The following is a 21,968-nucleotide window of genomic DNA, read 5'->3' as shown; positions in this document are numbered from 1 at the left end:
TAAATAAAGCCAAGTAATGTAATAAGCAGTAGTCGAAAAATTAGTCAAAGTTCAAGCGAACGAAACTATTGAAGTGAAACATTTGAGGTGAGGTTTTCAGACTATGACCTTTATTTCAGTATATTAGGTATAGTTCAATACGAACACTTTGCGGTATTATAGACTTCTTTTTACCTTATGCTAAAATAATTTTGTTGCATTTACGGTAATTATAATATGGGACTGGAAATTTGAGACAGTCTTATGCACTGGGCTCTTGTCCTGGTGTTCCTGAAACTCGTAAAAAAAAAACTTAGGTGACTATTAAAACACATGGAAGTTGATGTTAAAACTTAAAACTTTTTTTGAAACTTAACATTTGATATTGAAGCTTATGCTGATGCTGCTGAGTGATTTAGCTCCACAACTTTAACTGAGGGGCTGCCCACTTCATGGTGTACACATGGTGTGTACACTTTGGTGAACTCGATGTTAATACTTAAAACTTTTTTTGGAAACTTAACATTTGATATTGAAGCTTAAGCTGATGCTGCTGAGTGATTTAGCTCCACAACTTCAACTGAGAGGCTGCCCACTTCTCGCCACATGGTGTACATCTCGAAACAAACATCTCTTCACACCTATTAAACGTAGCTGCTAGTGAAATATAGATTGAGCTGGTAAAAGAGTTCACAAGATTCTTATTAAAAATTCCACCATAAGAATTGATATATCAGAGAACTCAACTGTAGCGGTTTCAAGCTTTCCTCTTTTAAAACATGGAATTTAGTATTTTTTGCCAGAAGAAAGATCACGGGTATGTGTTTATTTATTTCGTTTGTCTCAGGGGCGATCATATCGAGCCAATGACTCTAAAATATCGAGAGAAGGCTCATTTCAACAGATAATAAAAGTTCTAGAGCCCTTCTGATGTTACCAAAATGATTGTTCATCATTTTGGGACTTTATAAACATAGGATGTAAAAGACATTCTGAAGACTAAAAAGGTTGAAAACTTCCAGCGCTGTTTGAAGGGGGGTCCTATTCAATTCTTTTGAGTTTAGGAAAGGTCTTCCAATAGATCGTGTAAAACGGATAAATATATATATTTACGTTAATTTTGATGTTTTTGCTGGGAATGGCTAATACCCCTCTTATTTGGCTACAACACTTCCTTAAAACTGGTAGTGAATTTAATTATAATAACAGTGCTTTGTTTTGGTATTATTTTAAGCTGAAATGAATTAATTGCGGAAATACAATAAATTTGATAAATAATTGCATCATCACAAGCAGATTCTTTGTTCAATTAAATTGCAATTAAATCGTAACTGATTTTCTTAGACACAAAATATTAGCAATTCAGTTGTAGTCATTTCTTGTTTTTAAATCAGCTTATCAAGTATTCAGGAGGGAAAGTAAGAAAAAAACTTAAAAAAAGGCTTAAAGATTAAACTTAGGAAACAAAAACAATAAAAAACAATAAATTTAAGAAACAAACAATATAACTAAGCAAAAAAAGAAATAAAGGATAAAGAGTCTAATAACAAGGAAAATTAATTTTTTTTTAATATGTTGTCGTACGCTCATTGTAACATGAGTGTATGGTTAAGTCTTGGGACTGCACGCATTAGTTAGATATCTTAATATGGTTAATAAAACTTGACCTAGCTTGAATAAAGCTGACCTAGCTTTAAATAGATGTTAATTATCACAAAAAAATGGCAGGAAGATAAGATACTAGATAGATAAGAGTTCCCATTACTTATATTTACTTCCATATTAGGCAGGATAAGGGGTAAATATCTCCCCCTTCGAAGAACACTTTCTTTTTGGGCTAGGCGAAGTAATTTTGGCTTAAAACTCAGTTTGTAAGCCCGCACCCTCTTTTCTTTACCGTGAAATATTTGATTCTGGAGCATGCCTCTTTGAGTGTTTTCTTCGTCTTTTTATAATCATTTTTATAATGTAACTAGCTGTTGGTGGGGACACTTCGTGACTCCCAACCCCAAACTCCCCCGCACGCGTAAGTCGTTACGCGCCATTGTATTTGTGTCCCTGCGTCCCACATGTGAATATAGATAGATATACATATGTTTTTAACTTCGTAAAACTTGCGAATGTACAACATTCTTTGCTGTCCCATTGTCTGTGCATATACAAAGCCTTATATACTTATAATGACGTCATATGCAAACCCTCTTTTTACAAACAAACAAACATGCATACATACAAGTTATTTCTACATGGATAGATAGATAGATAGATATGCATATACACTATAAATTAACTACGTAAAACTTGCGAATATACAACATTCTTCGCTGTCCCATTGTCTGTGCATATAAATAGATTGTCAGGTTTACCGACCATTGAAAATCCAACATACAAATGTCCATGGGAAAAACAATCCGTATTAAGATCTATACCGCATTTTTCTAATGATTACCCTTGAGCTTTGTTGATGGTGATTGCAAATGCTAATCGAATTGGGAATTGCAATCTTTTAAATTGTCTAGGTAGATCCGTTAGAACCATGGGAATGCAAGGAACAAGAACAGCCTCACCTTCAAAAGGCCTTGTCAAGATTGTTGCCTCTATTACGTTTTCCATTGTTTTGTTTTTTTACGGCAAGTTGCGTGCCATTGCAAAGCTTTGGATGGTTAATATTTCGTAACAGTATTCTTGGTACGCCTATTTTTAGTTATAGCACGTGTGGCGGAAACCCTGGGAGATCCAGGGAATTTAAAAATTTAGATGGATAATTAACCGCTTCATTTGATTCCAGAACTGTGTCAACTGACTTGTAAATTACTTCCTGGTCTCGAATCTTGGTCAAAATAATATTGTTGATTTTGTGGACGTCTTTATTCTTTGCTGCCGAAATCGCTCGCTCACTGAGCCACTTATGATTTTTATAATTGGTTAGAATATTCTGAAATAGTTTTTCAACCAATTCATTTTTGGACGTCACTAAATTACAGAATTCAGCAGGCAGTTGTATACGTCCTGAAATTGAGTCTACTGGGAGCTTTCCGTTCCTATTGCCAGGAATTGATCTGGAAATATTTCACCAGAGTCATCGTTTTGCAATCGGACACGCATATTTATAGTTAATTTTAATGTCTTTACGTGTGCCCATAAATTAGAATTTTTCAGGCAAGCATACATTTCGTCCGCAGGGGTTGATCTAGGTATTATAGGTAATGTTTGCCTGAAATCTCCCGCAAGCAATATTAATGTGCTGCCAAGGGGTTTCAAATTTCCTTGCAAATCTCGCAATGATTGCCCCAGAGCCTCGAGCGATTTTGTATGTGCCATTGTGCACTCATCCCAAATAATAAGTTTGGATTGCTGCAATACTTTACCCATTCCAGATGATTTGGAAATATTGCACGTGGGAGTTTCTGTAGAATGCAAATTCAGAGGCAATTTCAAAGCGGAATGAGCAGTTCTTCCACGAGGCAGTAACGTTGCGGCTATTCCTGACGACGCAATTGCCAACGTTATGTAATTTTTTGATTGAATTGATGCCAGAATCAATTTTATCACAAACGTTTTACCAGTACCTCCTGGCGCATCCAAAAAGAAGATTTCTCCAACGTTGTTATCTACACAATGCATTATCTTATCATAAATGTTTTTTTGCTCAGACGTTAACTTGGAAATATTATTTTCTACATACGACAATAGATCACTCGTGTTGTAACTTTGTTCACGATCCAATTCTACACATGTCGAAAGAGCAGCGTTACGATTAGGTGAAGGCATTCCTAAATCCTGAAGAGGTTTGTTTGCCATACATACGCACAAATCTTCAATAATAACTTAAGAGTAGTTATAAATTTATGATGTAAAATCAAATGCCATATCTGACGTCTCTAACCGCTTTCGATGGAGTATATCCTCGGCCATTTTCGATTTATATTTCTCCCATAACTCTGTAGGAGCTGAAGGAGAGCAAGTTGTCAGTAAAATTCCAAACAATGCACGACTTTGACTTGGAGTTGACGTTTCGCACGCGTAATTGATGCAGCTATCCCAGAGTTGGTCATTCTCTAATAAATTCAGAGCTTGGCATGTACTACGTTAAGTGTCATGTATAGTACCGTTTACTGTTCTCAAATACTCTAAGGACGTCGGACCGGGTACATTCACCAAAAGCAGGCGGAGAAAGAAGCATTCATGTTGATTGGGGTGAATGGTGTAGAGTCTTCCTATCGTGGTATCTTTGAAGATCGTAGGTTGGCCGTCGACTGAACTACCCTGTTTTCGACGTTCAAATGATTTATTTTTAGAATACCACGTGTAATACGAAGGCACTTCAGTATACAGCAATTTTTTTGCAAAGGAATCATTTTGACATAAAGAAAAGAAAGCAGTTAACATTGTATCCGGTGGATTCAGGGCTCTTTGTTGCACGTTGGATTCCGAAAAATAAACACGTTGACCATTCAGTAAATGTACCGCTAAGTGAACAACAGCTGGACTTCGTTCATGTATCGAAAATGAAAGAATTCGCCAAACAGCTTCATTACTGCTTATGTATCTTCCAGCCTGATATTCTACGATTTCGTCGATATCACTGATTTCGAACTGCAAGCCAAAACCTGCCATGTCGCTGCGTTTGTTGACGTATTTACATATGCATTTGATTGCCTTCACGGACTTACAGTATTCAACGTTTATGTGTGCATTAAATGTTTTTGATAATAAATGTGAATATGGAACAACCCGCTGGTTATCTATTTCGATGGTGGTACCGTTATACTTCTTTATTATTGCTGTTTTATCGCCATCTTCAATAGATCTTCTTCTATATAGTGGGTAACCATCATTGCCAGTAATTGTGTTGGGTACTAAAAGTCGAGGATATTGCTTTGTGCACCTTCCTTTGGCCATGCATGGTGATTTTTCATTCAGAATTAGTCTATAAATTATAATTCATTGCGCTGTATTTCTTATCCGTTTGTTTGTTACTGGATGGATCTATCAATTTATTATTAAAGTGATAGCCATCGGCTCCATCCCAAAAAATTATAGGATATTGTAGGGTACCGTAGCATCGATGAGTTTCAGCAATTCTTACCAACTGAGCATTTCGCTTATGAAGAATAATATCTCGAGGTGAAAACTGATCAGGACCATAACGATTGCCACTTCGTCGATAGTTTGAACATTGTATATACGCACATGTTCGCCAGTAGGCGTTTTGTCAGCGGAAATAACAATTTTATGCGTATCAATAGGCATCAAATCGATTGCTGTTTTGAATAGGCGCACTAAATCATTATTTTCGTGGAAAAGATGTCCCAATTGGGAAACGATAGTCCTTTCAACGTCGGGAGAAATTTCGTAACGTGCATTCAATTCAGAGTTGCTATCACTGATGAAGTGCAGTTGTAAAAATTTATGATAAATTTGCCCTTTTACTTTGAAAGTAGGCATAAATTGATCTTCATTTTCGATTTGGGCACCAAACGACGTCATTTGGAAACATGAGTTATATTTTCTGATGTTTAATAAAAAACGCTTAGATTCTGCGGTAGGTCCAGTAAGCAAAGTCTTCAATGGCTCTGGTGGTGCAGCCAGTTGAGGAAGTTTAACTTTTCCTGAGGCGCAACACATTCCAATTGTTTCACCATTAAATTTCATGGCCTCTCAATAGGGACAAATTTTAGACATAGTCCCGATTTGAACCCATCTACTCAAGCTATAATCATCGACTGGGCTGTACCTGAATGCCAGGCGATAATTTTCAGGTTGCTCTTGTGATTCCTCGGCACGCTTTCTTTTGGCAATATCTCTTTGAGCCTCAAGCCTGTTTTCACGTTGTTCTTGTGATTCCTCGGCACGCTTTCTTTTGGCATTATCTCTTTGAGCCGCGAGCCTGTTTTCACGTTGTTTTTGTGATTCCTCGGCATGATTTTTTTCGGTAATTTCTCTTTGAGCCGCAAGCCTGTTTTCACGTTGCTCTTGTGATTCCTCGGCACGCTTTCTTTTTGTAAGTTCCCTTTGAGCCGCAAGCCTGTTTTCACGTTGCTCTTGTGATTCTTCGGCACGATTTCTTTTGGTAATTTCTCTTTGAGCCGCAAGCCTGTTTTCACGTTGTTCTTGTGATTCCTCGGCACGCTTTCTTTTGTTACTTTCTCTTTTAGCCGCAATCCTTTTGGCATTATCTCTTTGAGCCGCTTCCTCGGCTGTTTCTTCTGCCATTGTAGGATTTATACTAAAATTTCTCGCACGATTTGATTCCTCGGCTGTTTCTTCTGCCATTGTAGGATTTATACTAATTATTCTCTTTGAATCACAAGCCTTATATACTTACAATGACGTCATATACACATCCTTATATACTTATAATGACGTCAACTTATAATAACGTCATATACAAACATACAAAATACATACATGACGTCATAATGCTCAATCCTTATAATGACGTCAGTCGTCAAACATACATACAACTTATTTTTATATATATAGATTTGAATGATTAAAAATAGTAGTACTTTTTAGGCCTAACATCAACATGAAGTCTTCTGTTTCAACAGCCCCGCCTACTTACGACCAAAGTATGAGGTCATCTGAGCTGAAAACTCTTGGAACCGAGGAAGATATGATAAAAGCACGAAGTTTAGTTGGGCCAGACACTATTATCCATGCTGCCCTTCGTCCGAGTGAAAGTGCCATTAATACTGTTGCTTATGCTCCGTTAAAGACATTCGCAATTATTCCTTGCTTTTGGCCATTTTTACTTTGTTTTCCCTGTAGCTTACACGAAGCTTCAAACATAAAAAAATGTTTAAAAAACACCCTATATATCATCACAAGCGACCGATTTATTATTTCTGTTGATGACTACTCCCCACCCTGTGGCTGCTGTTCGCAAACAACAGGCCTTGATTCTGGAGAATACTATTGTGGAAGTAGCAGTGGATAACAGAGGCCAAGGCTGTACGATATTTAGGGTATCTAAAGTCATGATACAGTTCGTGTCAACGACAGCACTTCTGATTGTTGATAATCCAGCAGAAGTAGCAGATTTGATCCGAGAGCTTAGACGAAGCAACAAGAAAGTTGGAAGTAGACAAGTAACTATTCAGCAGCCAATTGAATCTCAGCCGGAAGTTCAGAAGAGGATCTTTGTCGCGGCTTATAATTCTCCAAACAGCTTCTCCATTATTAATTTAGGTGATGATCCACAGAGGTGGCAAGAGTTCCAAAATGAAATAAGAGGACGCCTTAATATTCCTAACCATCTATCTTTGATGTTCAAACTAGCTGACATTAATGCAGAAGTGAACTGTGCGTCAGATTTGAGCTCGAACGATAGAATACTGGTTTTCTTTTAAACACTAAATTCCTAACAAGAAGCTTTCGATTTTCTTTTAAAATGAAATATGTTTTATTTTTGTTCTTAAATATTGTAAATACAATTTAGGGAATGGATAGCTTAAACTTTTTACTTGCACATTAATCAGCAAGAAAAATAAACATTAACCGATTTGGTATATTAATATTTGGTTGTTTTTTTCTTTTCTTGAGGAGAGGGGGGAGGGTATTTTTAAAATTTACCTCTAAAAATAATTCACTACTCATTGACCTTGTCTATGACAAAGAAGTTCTTTAAAATATACATATTTAAGTGTAAGTTAAATTTTTGGCTCAGGGAGGGGGAGAGACACACAAGATATAAAGACTTGGAAGACAGGTAATTAATATGAAGAATATAAAAATAATAAAGAGGTCACTGAACCTTGGATTTTGCTTTTGAGGCACCACCCTGAAGTCCCTTGCAGTCCTTATCTCAATCAGGTACTTTCTTCCTAAAACATCGATCAATTCATGTACTACATCAATCAAGTATATTTTTTCCTCTGTTTGGCATTCAGTTTTATGGTATAACTATTTAATTTTAATAATATTAATTAAAATATACATATTTTGAGAGTGACTCATATCAAGGAAATACACAATAATTTTTGGGTAGAGGGGTGGATGGGGGGTTGGGATGCTCAAGATTTAAAAATGCAGAACAGACAATTTGTATGAAGATTATGAAAAATTTTCGAAAAAGTCACTAAACCTTGAATTTTTGTTTTGGGAATAACTCTCTGAAGTCCCCTGCAGCCCCTATCTAGAGTAGAGACTCTTGCGCTAAAGAATCCAACAATTAAACTACTTCCTTTACCAAAAGATTTTTTTTTTTCAAATCTTGATTATCCAGAATTACTAGCTTGAACTAGGTGACTCTTCAGTAAATCAAACAGTTCGTGGTAACGAACTGTAGTAAGGAGCGACCCGGCTCAATAGTAACCAAAACTATAAAAAATTGAATTTTGATATCAATAGCTACATCAAAAGAATTGCATTTTAATGCTGATTTTAAATATATAAGTTTCATCAAGTTTAGTCTTACCCATCAAAAGTTACGAGCCTGAGAAAATTTGCCCTATTTATCTTGTATGACAGATGGATTTATTGGGAGTGAAGCTGTCTCTCGTGAAAAGCTAGACCTGGGGCCCATGGGGGCCCCGCTTGTAACGGAACACGGTGCATATGTGGTTGTCACGTAATGGCGGTGAATACAAGGGTGTTGCGTAATGGCAGCGCAGACATGGGGTATTACTTAGTGACGGTGCACATGGGGGATATGGCGCAATCTTACAGGCCAATATTAACTAATGATGGGGGGCAAAAGTGAGTGTTACGGAATGACAGTGCGCACGTGGGGTGTTACGTTATGACAGCACATGCGTGGTATGTTACGTAATGACGGTACACACTTCAGCGTTACATAAGAATTTAAGAATTTTTTTGGGGGATTGCTTTTTTGTTCAAGGTATTTTTTTTTCAAAATACTTTTATATTCTAATGATTTTGCCCCGATTAGGGTTCCAAAGAGTCCTTTCCATCCAATGGAACTACGCCCTATACAGCTGGACCAGCAATCTATTTCTAATGTTATAATTCAGAAAATAAATTCTACGAAATAAATACGAAATAGTTGTGCTATACGAAATGTTGTGCTATACGAAATAGTTTCTTTCAGATTTGCTCCAATGGGCATGCCCAGATAAGCAAAGATGCTATCAGAAGGATCTTCAAGGCCAGATAGACTTAATAAACTTTGATATCCTTTATAGTTAAATGGCAGAAGAACTGTTTTATAAGTAATAAACCTCAAACCAGTGTGCTTATACTCTTCTTGGAAAAGCTCAAAAGTCGAAGAGCATCCTTGGAAAGTGCAGGAAGGGTTCAGTAAGTCATCCACAAACGTAATTTTTGAGAGATCAACTCCTTTGAAGATAAATGTATAGTTCAGTTTATACTGAGCACCAGCAACACAATTATTGAACAAAGCTGGAGAAGTCTGAGCTCCTTGGCGTAGAAATTACAAGCTCAGAAATAGCAGACTACCATCGTTAATTTTAACTTTCAGATTTCTATACATATATCTTATACAAATAATTTCCACGATATTTGCACTTTTCATATGGGCCTCACGTGAAACCTGGTCAAACATATCCGAGTAAAAGGCTTTGCAACATCAAGGGCACATAGAATCAAGAAATCATTTCGTCCTCAATATCCTTTAGCACATTTACAACTAGAAAGAAAGCGTGATCTCTACTTAAGCCTCGCTGGGACCCATGCTGGCGAGATGGGGTGGAACATTTTACTTCAATGTCTTTTATCGTAAATGACTTGAAGAGCTTAAACATAGTACACGAGACGGTAAAGGGGACGATAAGGGCTGTACATGGAAGCGTCTTTCTTGCCCTTTTTAAGGTCGGGATTTATTCGTCCGATTCAAAATTGCATTGGGATTACACCGTGGACCAGGATCATGTGAAACATTAGAGCTATATGTTGCTCGATTAAAGGAACTGCAAGTTACAGGTACTTTGCTGAAATAAAATCAACACCAGAAGAAGATTTCGTCTCTTAATTTTAGAATCAAAGAGTGAACAGCACTTGGCGACACAAATAGTAAAGATTTCGTCTTATTTGAAAGAACAAGGTGTAGTCGTTTTTCATTAAGCACCTCTTTGCTTCTGTCGGGTACCGTAAACTCGCTCTCGAAATATTCTTCCCACTTTTTTTTCAGTCACACTGGTACTGTTGGCTTTTGCAGGCTTATTCTACTTCCAGAGTTTGGAGTGGTATTTAACAACACCGATCACATTTTTGTTTCGTATGGAGCCTCAGGTCATTTACTAAGCCATCTCACGGGCGACCATAATCATTTTAAATCGAAAGCTAGAGCTTAGCAGAATTACGCTCATTTACTAGAGCTCCGTTTTTTGACCAGTCTTCGACCTGAGACTTTTTACGAACACATCGAAGAGGAACAGCTCTTATTTGAGCAAGTTTCAGCCCGGAATTTATTTGTGCCAAGTAGGATGTGAGGTCAATTGAGGTATTCTTTTCAATTTGAGGCACAACAGCATGATCGCATAAAAGATTGAAAAGCACTTTGATTTTGCTCAGTGTCTCTTCACAGACTCTACAGAAAGTCTCTCTCGATACATTTTTCCAATCTCAGTATAAAAACCAATGCGATTCTTTATTTTCAGCCATAGGCAGGGATGATAGAAAGCAAGTAGAGATGGGAAGGGGGTCCGAATAGAATCCTTTTTTGTAACTTTGACCTAGTGACTACTGAACAAAACAACAACATGTTCTATGTTAGAGGTTGAGGATAACAGCCCAATATATGAAAATTTATCACTTTTAGGCCAGGCACAACAGTCGGAAGGAACACAGCCCCAAAAGAGTTGCTACCAGGGAGACATCGCGTTTCTTAGATCTACGTTAAAATCTCCGCCGACGATAACCCTTTGAGAGGCTACTTTTTTTAAGAACTTAACCTAAAAGCTTGAAGGTGGGTACAAACTCAGACTGTTCAGACATGTTCAGACATCAGACTGTTCGTTTTCGTAATTTGTAGGCTTTTCGAGAAGTTATGTTCCATCAAAATGACCAATTTATTGCACATTGCCGTAATCTTCCGTGTAACATGTGCTGTAATTTCACCTGGGATTGAGGGGACTTCTTTTAGACCAAAAATAAGGAATGTAGGCAGAGTAACTTTATCGTCATGGCAAGTCTGTATTAGTTTGATCATTTCCTACACATTGTCGTTGTCATTGTCACTCACAGCAACCTTCTTTGCTATAAAGGACAGTTCGCTTTTTCCCATAGAATCTCATTTTCTTTCATAATGTCGTTTTCCTGGAAAAAACTGGGCTGCTCTCTTCGCGACTTCATCATGCTTTTTTATAATTTTCACTGCACTGACAAAAAGTCAAACGCGGCACTCCAAATTAGTTTACCGGAAAGGTTAAGATTGACCTTTGATTGGCAACTTCAAGATTGTTTCGTTCATTTTTAGACTTCTCACAGCCCTTAGAGCTTATTTTTCCTATGTTTGGAAAAACATCTAGTTTTGAGATTCAGAGAGACTGCATCTTTCGTTTAAAGATCTAAGAGTGCTGATTAATCGCTGTCGTCTTTAAAATGACAATCATATCTCTGCCCTTTCTACCAAAAGTAGTCCCAGGAGGGAGGAGGAATCATTGTCTCTGGGAACAAAAATATTATTCGGAGCTCACTCGTTTTATTAGAGTACTAAATATTTAAAAAATGACAATTTTTGGATATGTCGCTCTTTTCCAACGTTAGTTTAAGAAAATTTATGTTAACCGAAATAATGCTTAATAGACACTCGAGAATGTGTTTGTGATATGCTCACAAGCTGCGATAGAGACGTGAATAATCTGTCAGGAAATGCTTGCTCTCACTAGTCCATCACTAAGAAGTTATCATGTCAAAAAGCCTTGCCATAGCTGTTTTACTCTAATTTTTGGTTTATAGCTATAGATACTCCTTTCAGTACGTCTGAAAGAGTTTCCAATGGGAAATTCGTAGTCACTTTAAAGAAAGGAGACTTAGTAACAACTGTTAAGATCATCGCGATTTATAGTCGCTCTCATATGCTGGTCTTCTTTTACACTGTAGCGTCCTTAGCCCAAGACCGACGACCAGGGCCAAGTCTAAGGGGCTATAGGAGGCAAGCACCTCGGGTGGCATGCTCTTGGTGCTTGTTCCCCCCCCCCCTGACAAAAAACCTAACTCTGGCGATGTCAAAGAATCAGAATTTGTGGACGAATCAGAAACTGCCAGTAAATCAGAAGCATCAGAAACAAGCAGAGTACCGTATACTTTTGGATGATTGAGGATTAAGACTAGTCGTAGATTACACGTGCGAAATATCGTGCAAAACGTTTTGCTTAACATTATTTTTGACACAATTTACCAGTCTTTTTTCAAACTAAACTTTCTCATATTCAAAACACAAGCGGGGGGCAGGGGAGCTAACATAGCAATATTGGCTCATTTGCCGATGAAATTGGGCTTTTATGACCTCAAATTTTCGTCTTTGAATGTGAATACCTTCCTTACAACTGAGTACAGTGGTACAAATATTAACATTATACAAAACTATATGAAAAGAAGAAAAAATCGGAAGGAACTGACAAATTTGTTCTCCTTTTCTTACCATGTCTTTCACAGCACTATACCCCTAAAAGCCTTGGGCAGAATATGCTACTGGTTGATTTTTAACATAGTTTCTTCCCTTAGAATTGTGTCTGTTGAAATTCACTTTAAAGGAAGCAACAGACAGGATTTTCCATTCAAATTTGTTTTTTCCACTGATCTGAAGTACAATTGTAGAACAAGAGTTATTAATGGTATTCTCATCAAGGTGTCCTACATAGCCCGTTTTATATTATTTAATTCAATATTATCATAATACAAAACTGTTGGAAGAGAGGAAAAAATCAGAACAAATTGACAAGGTCGTTCTCCTTTTTTATGATGTCTTTCATAGCACTAGCCCCTAAAAACCTTGGGTAGAATATACTACTGGTCAACTTTTTGCCTAATTTCGTCCCTTAGAATTGTGTCTGTCTAATTTCATTTTAGAAGAACCAGCAGACAGGATTTTTCATTCGAATTTGTGTCACAAAAACTTAACAATAGTTTAGTTTCTGGTTATGTGAAGTAAAATTGTAGCACATGAGTTATTAATGACCTTCTCTTCAAAGTGTCATATATAGCCTGTATTATTTGTCGCTTGTATGGGCCTTCAGTTTCAATAAGTCGATTATAGTCATAGCTGAGTGCCACAACAAGAAGTCGACTTTTCAAAATCGAAGCAAAGTTTGTTCAGGTTCAAAAAGTCAAAAATTTATTTTCATTTTCGTTTTAACGAAACGGTCGAAATAATTCAAACGAATCAGGATTCCGTTAAAAATTCTGAGAGAAAACTATTTTTTTCATAAAAAAAGAAAAGGTCCGCAGAGTAATAATGTCTAAAGAATAACGCCCACTCCTTGTGGACAGTAAACCTTACTGTAATGGTTCCTTGACCTTGAATTGGACTTTTTTTTTTAATAAGTCAAAGTCTATGGCACCGCTCTCACTCCAAAACATTTTGAGACAGGTACCAAACGTGGTGGAATTATGCGGAACTTGTGGTGTTGCGAGATGTACACCAGAAAACGGGAAGTCAACGCTCCCTCACCAAAATCAATCAGCTATTTGAATTTTTCATTCCATAAAACACCGTCTAATAAAATATAATTAATAGGCCTATATCTTTTGCTAAAATTGTTGTCTTCCATCAATTGTTCCCTACAACTTAGCAGTGTTACAAAGAGAGTAGTGTGAGGGAGGGTAGGATAGGTTGGTAGCCATGTCTAGCGCCATAAGTAAAGATGAACATTTCCCAACAGAAAAACATTTCCAAGGGAAATATCACCACTTTTTTGGTGATCTAATCTGTAAATGTGTATGATGTCAACTAGTGTATGTAGTCACTATTTCCAATCCTACATATTACGATAAGATAAGCTGAGTAAACAAAGCCAAGTAATGCAATAAGCAGAAGTTGAAAAATCAGTCGAAATTCAAGCGAACAAAATCATTGAACTGAAACATTTGAGGTATGGTTTTCATTTTGATTATGCGCTGAAATCCTTACTTTAGAGTAAGGATCTTAGCTATTCGTTCATGTTAATACTTAAGAGGCCAACAGACTATGACCTTTATTTATGTACATTAGCTATAGTTCAATATGAATACTTTGCAATATTCTAGTCTTCTTTTTACCTTCTGCTCAAAAAATAATGTTACATGTACGATAAGTATTATATGGCACTCCAAATTTGAGACAACGTTCTTGTTTTGAGACAACGTTCTTATGCACAACGGTCTTGTTCCGTTGTTCCTGAAACTCGTAAAAAAAACTTAGGTGACTATTAAAACACTTAGAACTTGATGTTAAGACTCAAAACCTTTTTCCAAAACTTAACCCTTAATATTGAAACTTAAGCTGATGCTGCTGAGTGATTTAGCTCCACAGCTTTAACTAAGGGGTTGCCCACTTCTCACCACATGGTGTACATCTCGAAACGAACATCTCATTACACCTATTACACGTAGCTGCTAGTGAAATGTAGATTGAGTGGGTAAAAGAGTTCACGACCTCACTAGCATGTAGCCGTCTCAACATTATTAACCGATTCATTAAATTTAAAAAAAAAAATGTATTTCCTAACAGCTCAAAACAGGTTTATTGATGGAAGATTTTTTTGAGGGTTGTCTGGCCTTTTTGGGTGTAATGTGTTTTGAAAATAAACAGTTATAATATGAACTAAAAAATTATTATGATATGGAAGCCTTAATACTTTTTAACAGTTTTTCGGTGATTGCGAGAGGTGACCCGCTCCTCACCACCTGGTGTAAATCTTGAAAACACCACTTGAGGGTGTGCCATGCATAGTGCAGCTCCACTGTGCAGTACCATGCATGGCTTATTCATCCCTGTGCATACAATTATTGAAAGTGTGAAATGCTTTGGCTAATTCAAATAAACAGATTATCCTTGTTAAAATAAATATTTAGATAAAACAAAACAGCTAATCACTGTGTTCAAAGTCATAAACAAACATTACGCCTTATATTAAAAGTGCTTTAAATAGATTCCATACTTCTATAAAGAATTCCTTTCTAGTCTTTTTAAGATCGCGATCATAGCTGTAAAAACCTCTCTACTAAGTCCCCTGCTTTCCCCATGCTTGGATATGATTCTTTCTTTTTGTTTGATTTTGTATCAAACTTCCAAATCACCTTAAAACCATCCCTGGAACGAAATGTTTCTGTTATGAAAAAGGGAAGACGAAAAATAAACATTGGAGGGAAACTTACATCTGGCTTTATCCCTCCGGAATTTCTCCTGAACTCGCATTGAAATTATGATAGAAGATATAGAGGAGTTATTTTGCAGGGGACCAACTTAGAATACCCTTCGGGACGAGTACCTATTTTTGAAAAATGTCCTGTTTCATACTTGGAGGAGAAACAGTTTAAGAAGTAATAGGTCGCTTTATTCAGGCAGTTTATAACTGGTCGTTGAGGGTGTAGGGAAGAGAGGAATGCGTTTGGGGTTGAACTACAATGAACTTCAAGTATTTTACCCTCTGCAATCACAGCTGCTCTAATATTTTACCGTCGATATTTGACATTTCTTCTAGTTACCATTTCGTAACTCCTGTCACTGAGTAGGGTTAGCCCGTAGTCACAGAATATTGTTTATAATTTTTTAATTCAAAGAAAAAATCCGACCAATGACTCTAAAATATCGAGAGAGGGCTCATTTCACCAGAAATTAAAAGTTCTAGAGCCCTTTTGATGTGACAAAAATAATTGTCCATCATTTTGGACTTTATAAACATCCAAAAGGCTGTAAAAGACATTCTGAAGACTAAAAAGGTTGAAAATTTTCAGCGCTGTTTGAAGGGGGGTCCTATTCAATTCTTTTGAATTTAGGAAAGGTCTTCGAATATGTTTTTGCTGGGAATGGCTAATACCCCACCTATTTGGCTACAGCACTTCCTCAAAACTGGTAGTGAATTTAATTATAATAACAGTGCTTTGTTTTGGTATTATTTTAAGCTGAAATCAATTGATTGCAGAAATACAACAAATTCAATAAAAAACTGCATCATCAAAAGCTGATTCTTTGTTCAATTAAATTACCATAAAATCGTAACTGATTTTCTTAGACACAAAATAATAGCAATTCAGTTGTAGTCATTTCTTGTTTTTAAATCAGCTTATCAAGTATTCAGGAGGGAAAGTAAGAAAAAAACCTTTAAAAAAGGCTTAAAATTAAACTTAGGAAACAAAAACAATAAAAAACAATAAATTTAAGAAACAAACAATAAAACTACGCAAAAAAGAAATAAATAATAAACAGTCTAATAACAAGGAAAATTAATTTTTTTTTAATTTGTTGTCATACGCTCATTGTACCATGAGAGTATGGTTAAGTCTTGGGCGTGCACGCGTTAGTTAGATATCTTAGTATGGTTAATGAAACTTGACCTAGCTTGAATGAAGCTAACCTAGCTTTAAATAGATGTTAATTATCACAAAAAAATGGCAGGAAGATAAGATACTAGATAGATAAGAGTTCCCATTACTTATATTTAGTTCCATATTAGGCAGGATAAGGGGTAAATTTCTCCCCAATTGAAGAACACTCTTCTTTTTGGGCTAGATTAAATAATTTTGGCTTAAAACTCATTTTGTAAGCCCACACCCTCTTTTCCTTACCGTGAAGTATTTGATTCTGGAGCAATCCTCTTTGAGTGTTATCTTCGTCTTTTTATTATCATTGTTATGATGTAATTTGAATGATTAAAAATATTAGTACTTTTTAGGTCTAACAGCAACATGAAGTCTTCTGTTTCAACAGCCCCGCCTACTTACGACCAAAGTATGAGGTCACCTGAGCTGAAAACTCTTGGAACCGAGGAAGATATGATAAAAGCACGAAGTTTAGTTGGGCCAGACTCTATTATCCATGCTGCCCTTCGTCCGAGTGAAAGTGCCATTAATACTGTTGCTTATGCTCAGTTAAAGACATTCGCAATTATTCCTTGCTTTTGGCCACACCTCATTTGTGTAGGTCCGTGTCTCTGCTTCACCGCTTCAAATATTAAAGAATGTTTAAAAAACACCCTGTATATCATCACAAACGACCGACTTATTATTTCTGTTGAAGAATATTCCCCACCCTGTAGCTGCTGTTCGCAAACAACAGGACTTGATTCTGGAGAATATTATTATGAAAACATTGTGGAAGTAGGTGTTGATAACAGAGGCCAAGGCTGTACGATATTTAGGGTATCTAAAGTGAGGCTACAGTTTGTGTCAACGACAGCACTTCTGATAGTTGATAATCCAGCAGAAGTAGCGGATCTGATCCGGGAGCTTAGACGAAGTAATAAGGAAGTTGGAAGTAGACAAGTAGTTATTCAGCAGCCAATTGAATCTCAGCCGGAAGTTCAGAAGAGGATCTTTGTCGCGGCTTATAATTCTCCAAACAGCTTCTCCATTATTAATTTAGGTGATGATCCACAGAGGTGGCAAGAGTTCCAAAATGAAATAAGAGGGCGGTTTAACATTCCTAACCATCTATCTTTGATGTTTAAACTAGCTGACATTAATGCAGAAGTTAAATGTGCGTCAGATTTGAGCTCGAACGATAGATTGCTGGTTTTCTTTTAACCACTAAATTCCTAACAAGAAGCTTTCGATTGTCTTTTCAAATTAAATCTGTTTTTTTAAGTGTAAGTTAAATTTTTGGTTCAGGAGGGGGGGAGACAAACAAGATATAAAGACTTGGAAAACAGTTAATTAATATGAAAAATATAAAAATAATAGAGAGGTCACTGAACATTGGATTTTGTTTTGGAAGTGCCAACCTGAAGTCCCTTGCAGTTCTTATCTCGATCAGGTACTTTCTTCCTAAAACATCGATTAATTCATATACTACATCAATCAGGTATACTTTTTCCTCTGTTTGGTATTCAGTTCCACATTCTTTTATGGTATAACTATTTAATTTTAATGATATTAATTAAAATATACATATTTGAGAGTGAATCATATCAAGGAAATGCACACTAAATTTCGGGTAGAGGGGTGGGTCGGTGGTTGGGATGCTCAACATTTAAAAATTCAGAACAGAAACTTTGTATGAAGACTGTGAAAAATTTTCAAAAAGTCACTAAACCTTGAATTTTTGTTTTGGGAATGCCTCCCTGAAGTCCCCTGCAGTCCCTATCTAGAGTAGAGACTCTTGCGCTAAAGAATCCAACAATTAAACTACTTCCTTTACCAAATGATTTTTTTTTCTTCCAACTGTTGAATATCCAGAATTACTAGCTTGAACTAGGTGACAATTCAGTAAATTAATAAAAGAAACGTTATTATTTAATGTTAAATTAATTATTTATTATTATTTAAATTAATAAAAGAAAAATTATTAAATTAATAAATTAATAAAATAATAAAATTATTATTATTAACACTCAGCTTTTTTATTTAAGCACAAATTGAAAAAGTGATGAAGGCTATTGTATTAAGAGTTTGGGGTGCAAGCATATGTAAGAAAACTAATGTTAAGAAGACTAAGTTGCTTAGACTACGAATAAATAAAACTGAAGAATTAATGTTCGTTAATTAGAAGATCTATCCAGTGGATAGCGTCACTTACCTGGGTAATAACATTAGTAAAGATGGTAAATGTAGGGGAGATATAAAAAACTAAATAGCGAAGGTCCAGGTTTTTTGTTTGGCGAAAAAGGAAGTTATATCTGTGAACCAGGACATGTTTATTGGAAGCTATATTATTGACAGTGGTCAAGCATGGTTCTGAAAAGTGGTTGCTTTAGAAGACAGAGGAAGATTTGTTAGCTGTCTTCAAAAGGAATTGGCTACAGGTAGTTTTGGGTACCCGTTTGACTGACCGTAGTAGAAAGTGTTCTTGACAGGGGCGTCGTTTGATAGGAAGTGAGGGGGGCAGTTATCCCCAAGAAAGTGGAGAAAAAGTTATTTTATGTCTAGATAACTTCGAAGACCACACTGCCTTTCCATGACGAAAATATAACAGTTCAAAATAGGGACGAAAACTTTTAATTGAACTTGAAACAAATATAAAATTTTTAACTGATATTTCGGACACATATACAGTGTCAATCATCAGCAGTAAAACATGGACCCCTCTTACCCCCCTCCCCAACAAAAATGCTGGAGATTTACCCCTGCTTGACACTACTTTTTTTAAAGTATTTTAAATATGTAAGAATTAGTTGTTGCAACAAATACATCTGTGAGAAATGCAATTGACATAATTTTATACGGAAATTCATTTTATACTAATTGTCTTCCACCATGAAGGGCTTCAAGCTCTTTTGTTGATGCATCAAAGTCACGTAATTCGGTATGAATACTTTTCCGGAGTATTGATGATTCTAGTTCTCAGCCATCTGAATAAGCTACAATGTATATTCGTAGTCACACAATTGGGGAGGGAGTGAATACTCTAAGAGCGGTAAAAGAAAACTTACACTAAAACCTGCTATGACGGTTACAGAAATTGCCCTAGAACCAATATTTCCCAAGTGATATTCATATAAGTTATATTTTATAGGATTTTTACGATTTGGAATCCACAAATCCTTCCAATGGAGATAAAATTTTCCACGTTAGTTCAGTTTCAACAATTAAGGGATGTGGTTGAAGAAACAATACAGGGGGGGGGCATGCTTTGCTCTTTTGCTTCCTTTTTTTATTGTATTTATTTTCTTCATGAATAATTCAATATAATTGATTGAATAGTCCAAAGAGCATGAATAACTTATAAAAGTGGAAACTGGTAAGAGCATCGACAAAAAACTATCAGCGCCATCTTCCGTTTGGAGAAACTTGGCATATTTTCATTTAACAGAATTAATTATTATGTTTGAGCTAACAAATTGGGTCACTCACCTGAGACTCTAGAGGGGTGGGCCCTCTAGAGTTGCATGAGTTTTCCAACACATGCAAAGTATCATTTTTTAAATTTTCTTTTTAGCCAAAATTCTTTTTTTTTAATCTCATTTTTCGTGACTAAGTAATCCAAGATGAAAATTTTTATTTTGACTATTCATGAAAATATTTTTACTCGAGAAATATCTCATAAATCCTCTAAATGTGAATCTTCTTGGCAGCATATACTCCACTTTTTTTTAGCTTCGCATACATCTTACCCCCTCATCACTACCACAATATAATTAAAAAACAACCACTCAGTTCATGCCCCTCTTCAGAGGCCGTTCCCGAGGGTAACTGTCCTGCTTCCCCCCCCTACTTAGATACGCAACTGCATATTTACAGAAAAGGTGTCCGATGACCAATATCCTGGAGAATCTCACCCAAGGACTGACAAACACTGACAAAGCTTCATGAATTATTAATCGGTACGCAGTAAAAAAAGAACAAAGAAAGCTCTTTGGATTTCTTTAAGAAGTCGAGTGTGTCGATAAAAAATTTTAACTTATGGAATAAATCATTTCTGGCTATTTTAACGCCACTTTACAGTAAATTAGGTTCAGGGACGCCAATTTACAAAAACATGGGTGGGGTGAGGAGATTTTTAGGAAGAAACAAAAACAGGTGTTTTGACTCCCTTTGTCAATCTTTGGGACGTGGAAATGCCCCCCCCCCGTCCTAAACTGGTACATCCAATTAGAATCTATGTATCTGCCAGATAAACTCCCTGCAAACTGCACTAAAACAGTAACTGTTTCTTTGAAATTGGGTATTTAGTCTCAGGGTTGGATTTTTTATTGCTAAAAACTTAATTTAAGCAATTTGAATTCCAAAGAATAAGAAAATTATTTATTTTTCAAAATGTTTCTATTTGAATATATTTCGACAATTCTTTCAAGCATGTAGGATTTTAGCCTGTAGCTTATGAGATAACTGATTGCTGGATCAAATCCACATGAAACCCAAAAACTCAAAAATAAACTTTTTATGGGGGCTTTCAAGTCCTAACTGAACCGATTTAAAACATCTTGGATACTAGTTGTATTTTTTTTTTGACATATTGTTATTTCTAATATTTTTCTTAATTTACAATATCGATACACATTCTATCTGTTATCAATAAAAATTTTAAAGCCTTGGTATTTTGATCTAGCCTAAATTGTGAGAGCTTATTAGGTGTAAAGCCAGAATCAAATTACATTTGTTTCTCCTGCTAATATTTATAATTTTTTTTGAATTTGTTCCAGAAATTATTCCCAATTTTTGTCGATTTTTCCGGATTTTCTAATTTTCCAGCTATTTTTTCAAAAAATTATTTTGAACTGATTCTATCACCTGACAACTAGTATCAAAGAGTTTATATGAGTTTTTCGTTTGGTTCAAACAAATAAGTTGTCTTAATGAAGCTCCAGGCGTGAGAACTTTGAATGTTACTTCTGAGTATGACCCTTTTTTGAGTTATTTCTTACTGAAGTAGGCTAGTTACATTTTTTCTGCAATGTTTGAAGTCTTTTTTGTTTTGATTTATGTTTTTTTACCTACTCAATTTATCACTGTTTGTATTCCACTTTTTTTGGTTTTGTGCGTAGAAATAAACTACAAACTACAACTGTATTTTTTACCTTTTTTTCATCGAAAGTATTAGTAACGTTTTGGTCAAAAATTTTTTAAATAACATGTCTCTAACAGCGTCAACTCTAGTTTCTTTTTCTTAATGCAATGGCTGTATTGTTGCCTTTGGTTTTATTGCGCTTGAAACGACCAGGAGTTATTAGTAGTGACAATAGATATTTAATAATAATAACTTACTGGTATTATTTGCTATTAACAAAATTTAATAACACCACAACGCAGTGATTGATACTTTGATGAATATGAAGCATCTTTTTGGGTTATATTTGGGCTTTTCAATTAGCTAAACACTTTCATTAGGTATTTTCTTTTGTTCAAAACTAAAAAAAAATGCCATTTCCTCACATGTAAAAAAAGAAGAAGATAAATAAGTGGTTCGGATTCAACATTGATACTTCCTA

The 21,968-nt window shown here is 35.9% G+C and overlaps 1 protein-coding gene and 1 long non-coding RNA gene across 2 annotated transcripts; both read left to right on the top strand.

The window, feature by feature from the left end:
* Nucleotides 1-15: 15 nt before the first annotated feature.
* On the top strand, nt 16-7,433 carry LOC136038808 (uncharacterized). The gene is made up of 2 exons (XR_010620309.1): nt 16-87; nt 6,499-7,433. It is a non-coding gene; the product is annotated as an uncharacterized LOC136038808 (long non-coding RNA).
* A 6,490-nt stretch (nt 7,434-13,923) lies between these two features.
* Nucleotides 13,924-17,688, top strand: LOC136038806 (uncharacterized). Its single transcript, XM_065722191.1, has 2 exons — nt 13,924-13,997; nt 16,779-17,688. Exon 2 carries the CDS (start codon nt 16,792-16,794, stop codon nt 17,626-17,628), a length of 837 nt encoding a protein of 278 aa, XP_065578263.1. The 5' UTR covers nt 13,924-13,997; nt 16,779-16,791; the 3' UTR covers nt 17,629-17,688.
* The last annotated feature ends 4,280 nt before the right edge of the window (nt 17,689-21,968 follow it).

The sequence above is a fragment of the Artemia franciscana genome, chromosome 18 (assembly GCF_032884065.1).
Source record: "Artemia franciscana chromosome 18, ASM3288406v1, whole genome shotgun sequence".
Classification (NCBI taxonomy): Eukaryota; Metazoa; Arthropoda; class Branchiopoda; order Anostraca; family Artemiidae; genus Artemia; species Artemia franciscana.
This window is presented reverse-complemented; position numbering and strand designations above follow the sequence as displayed.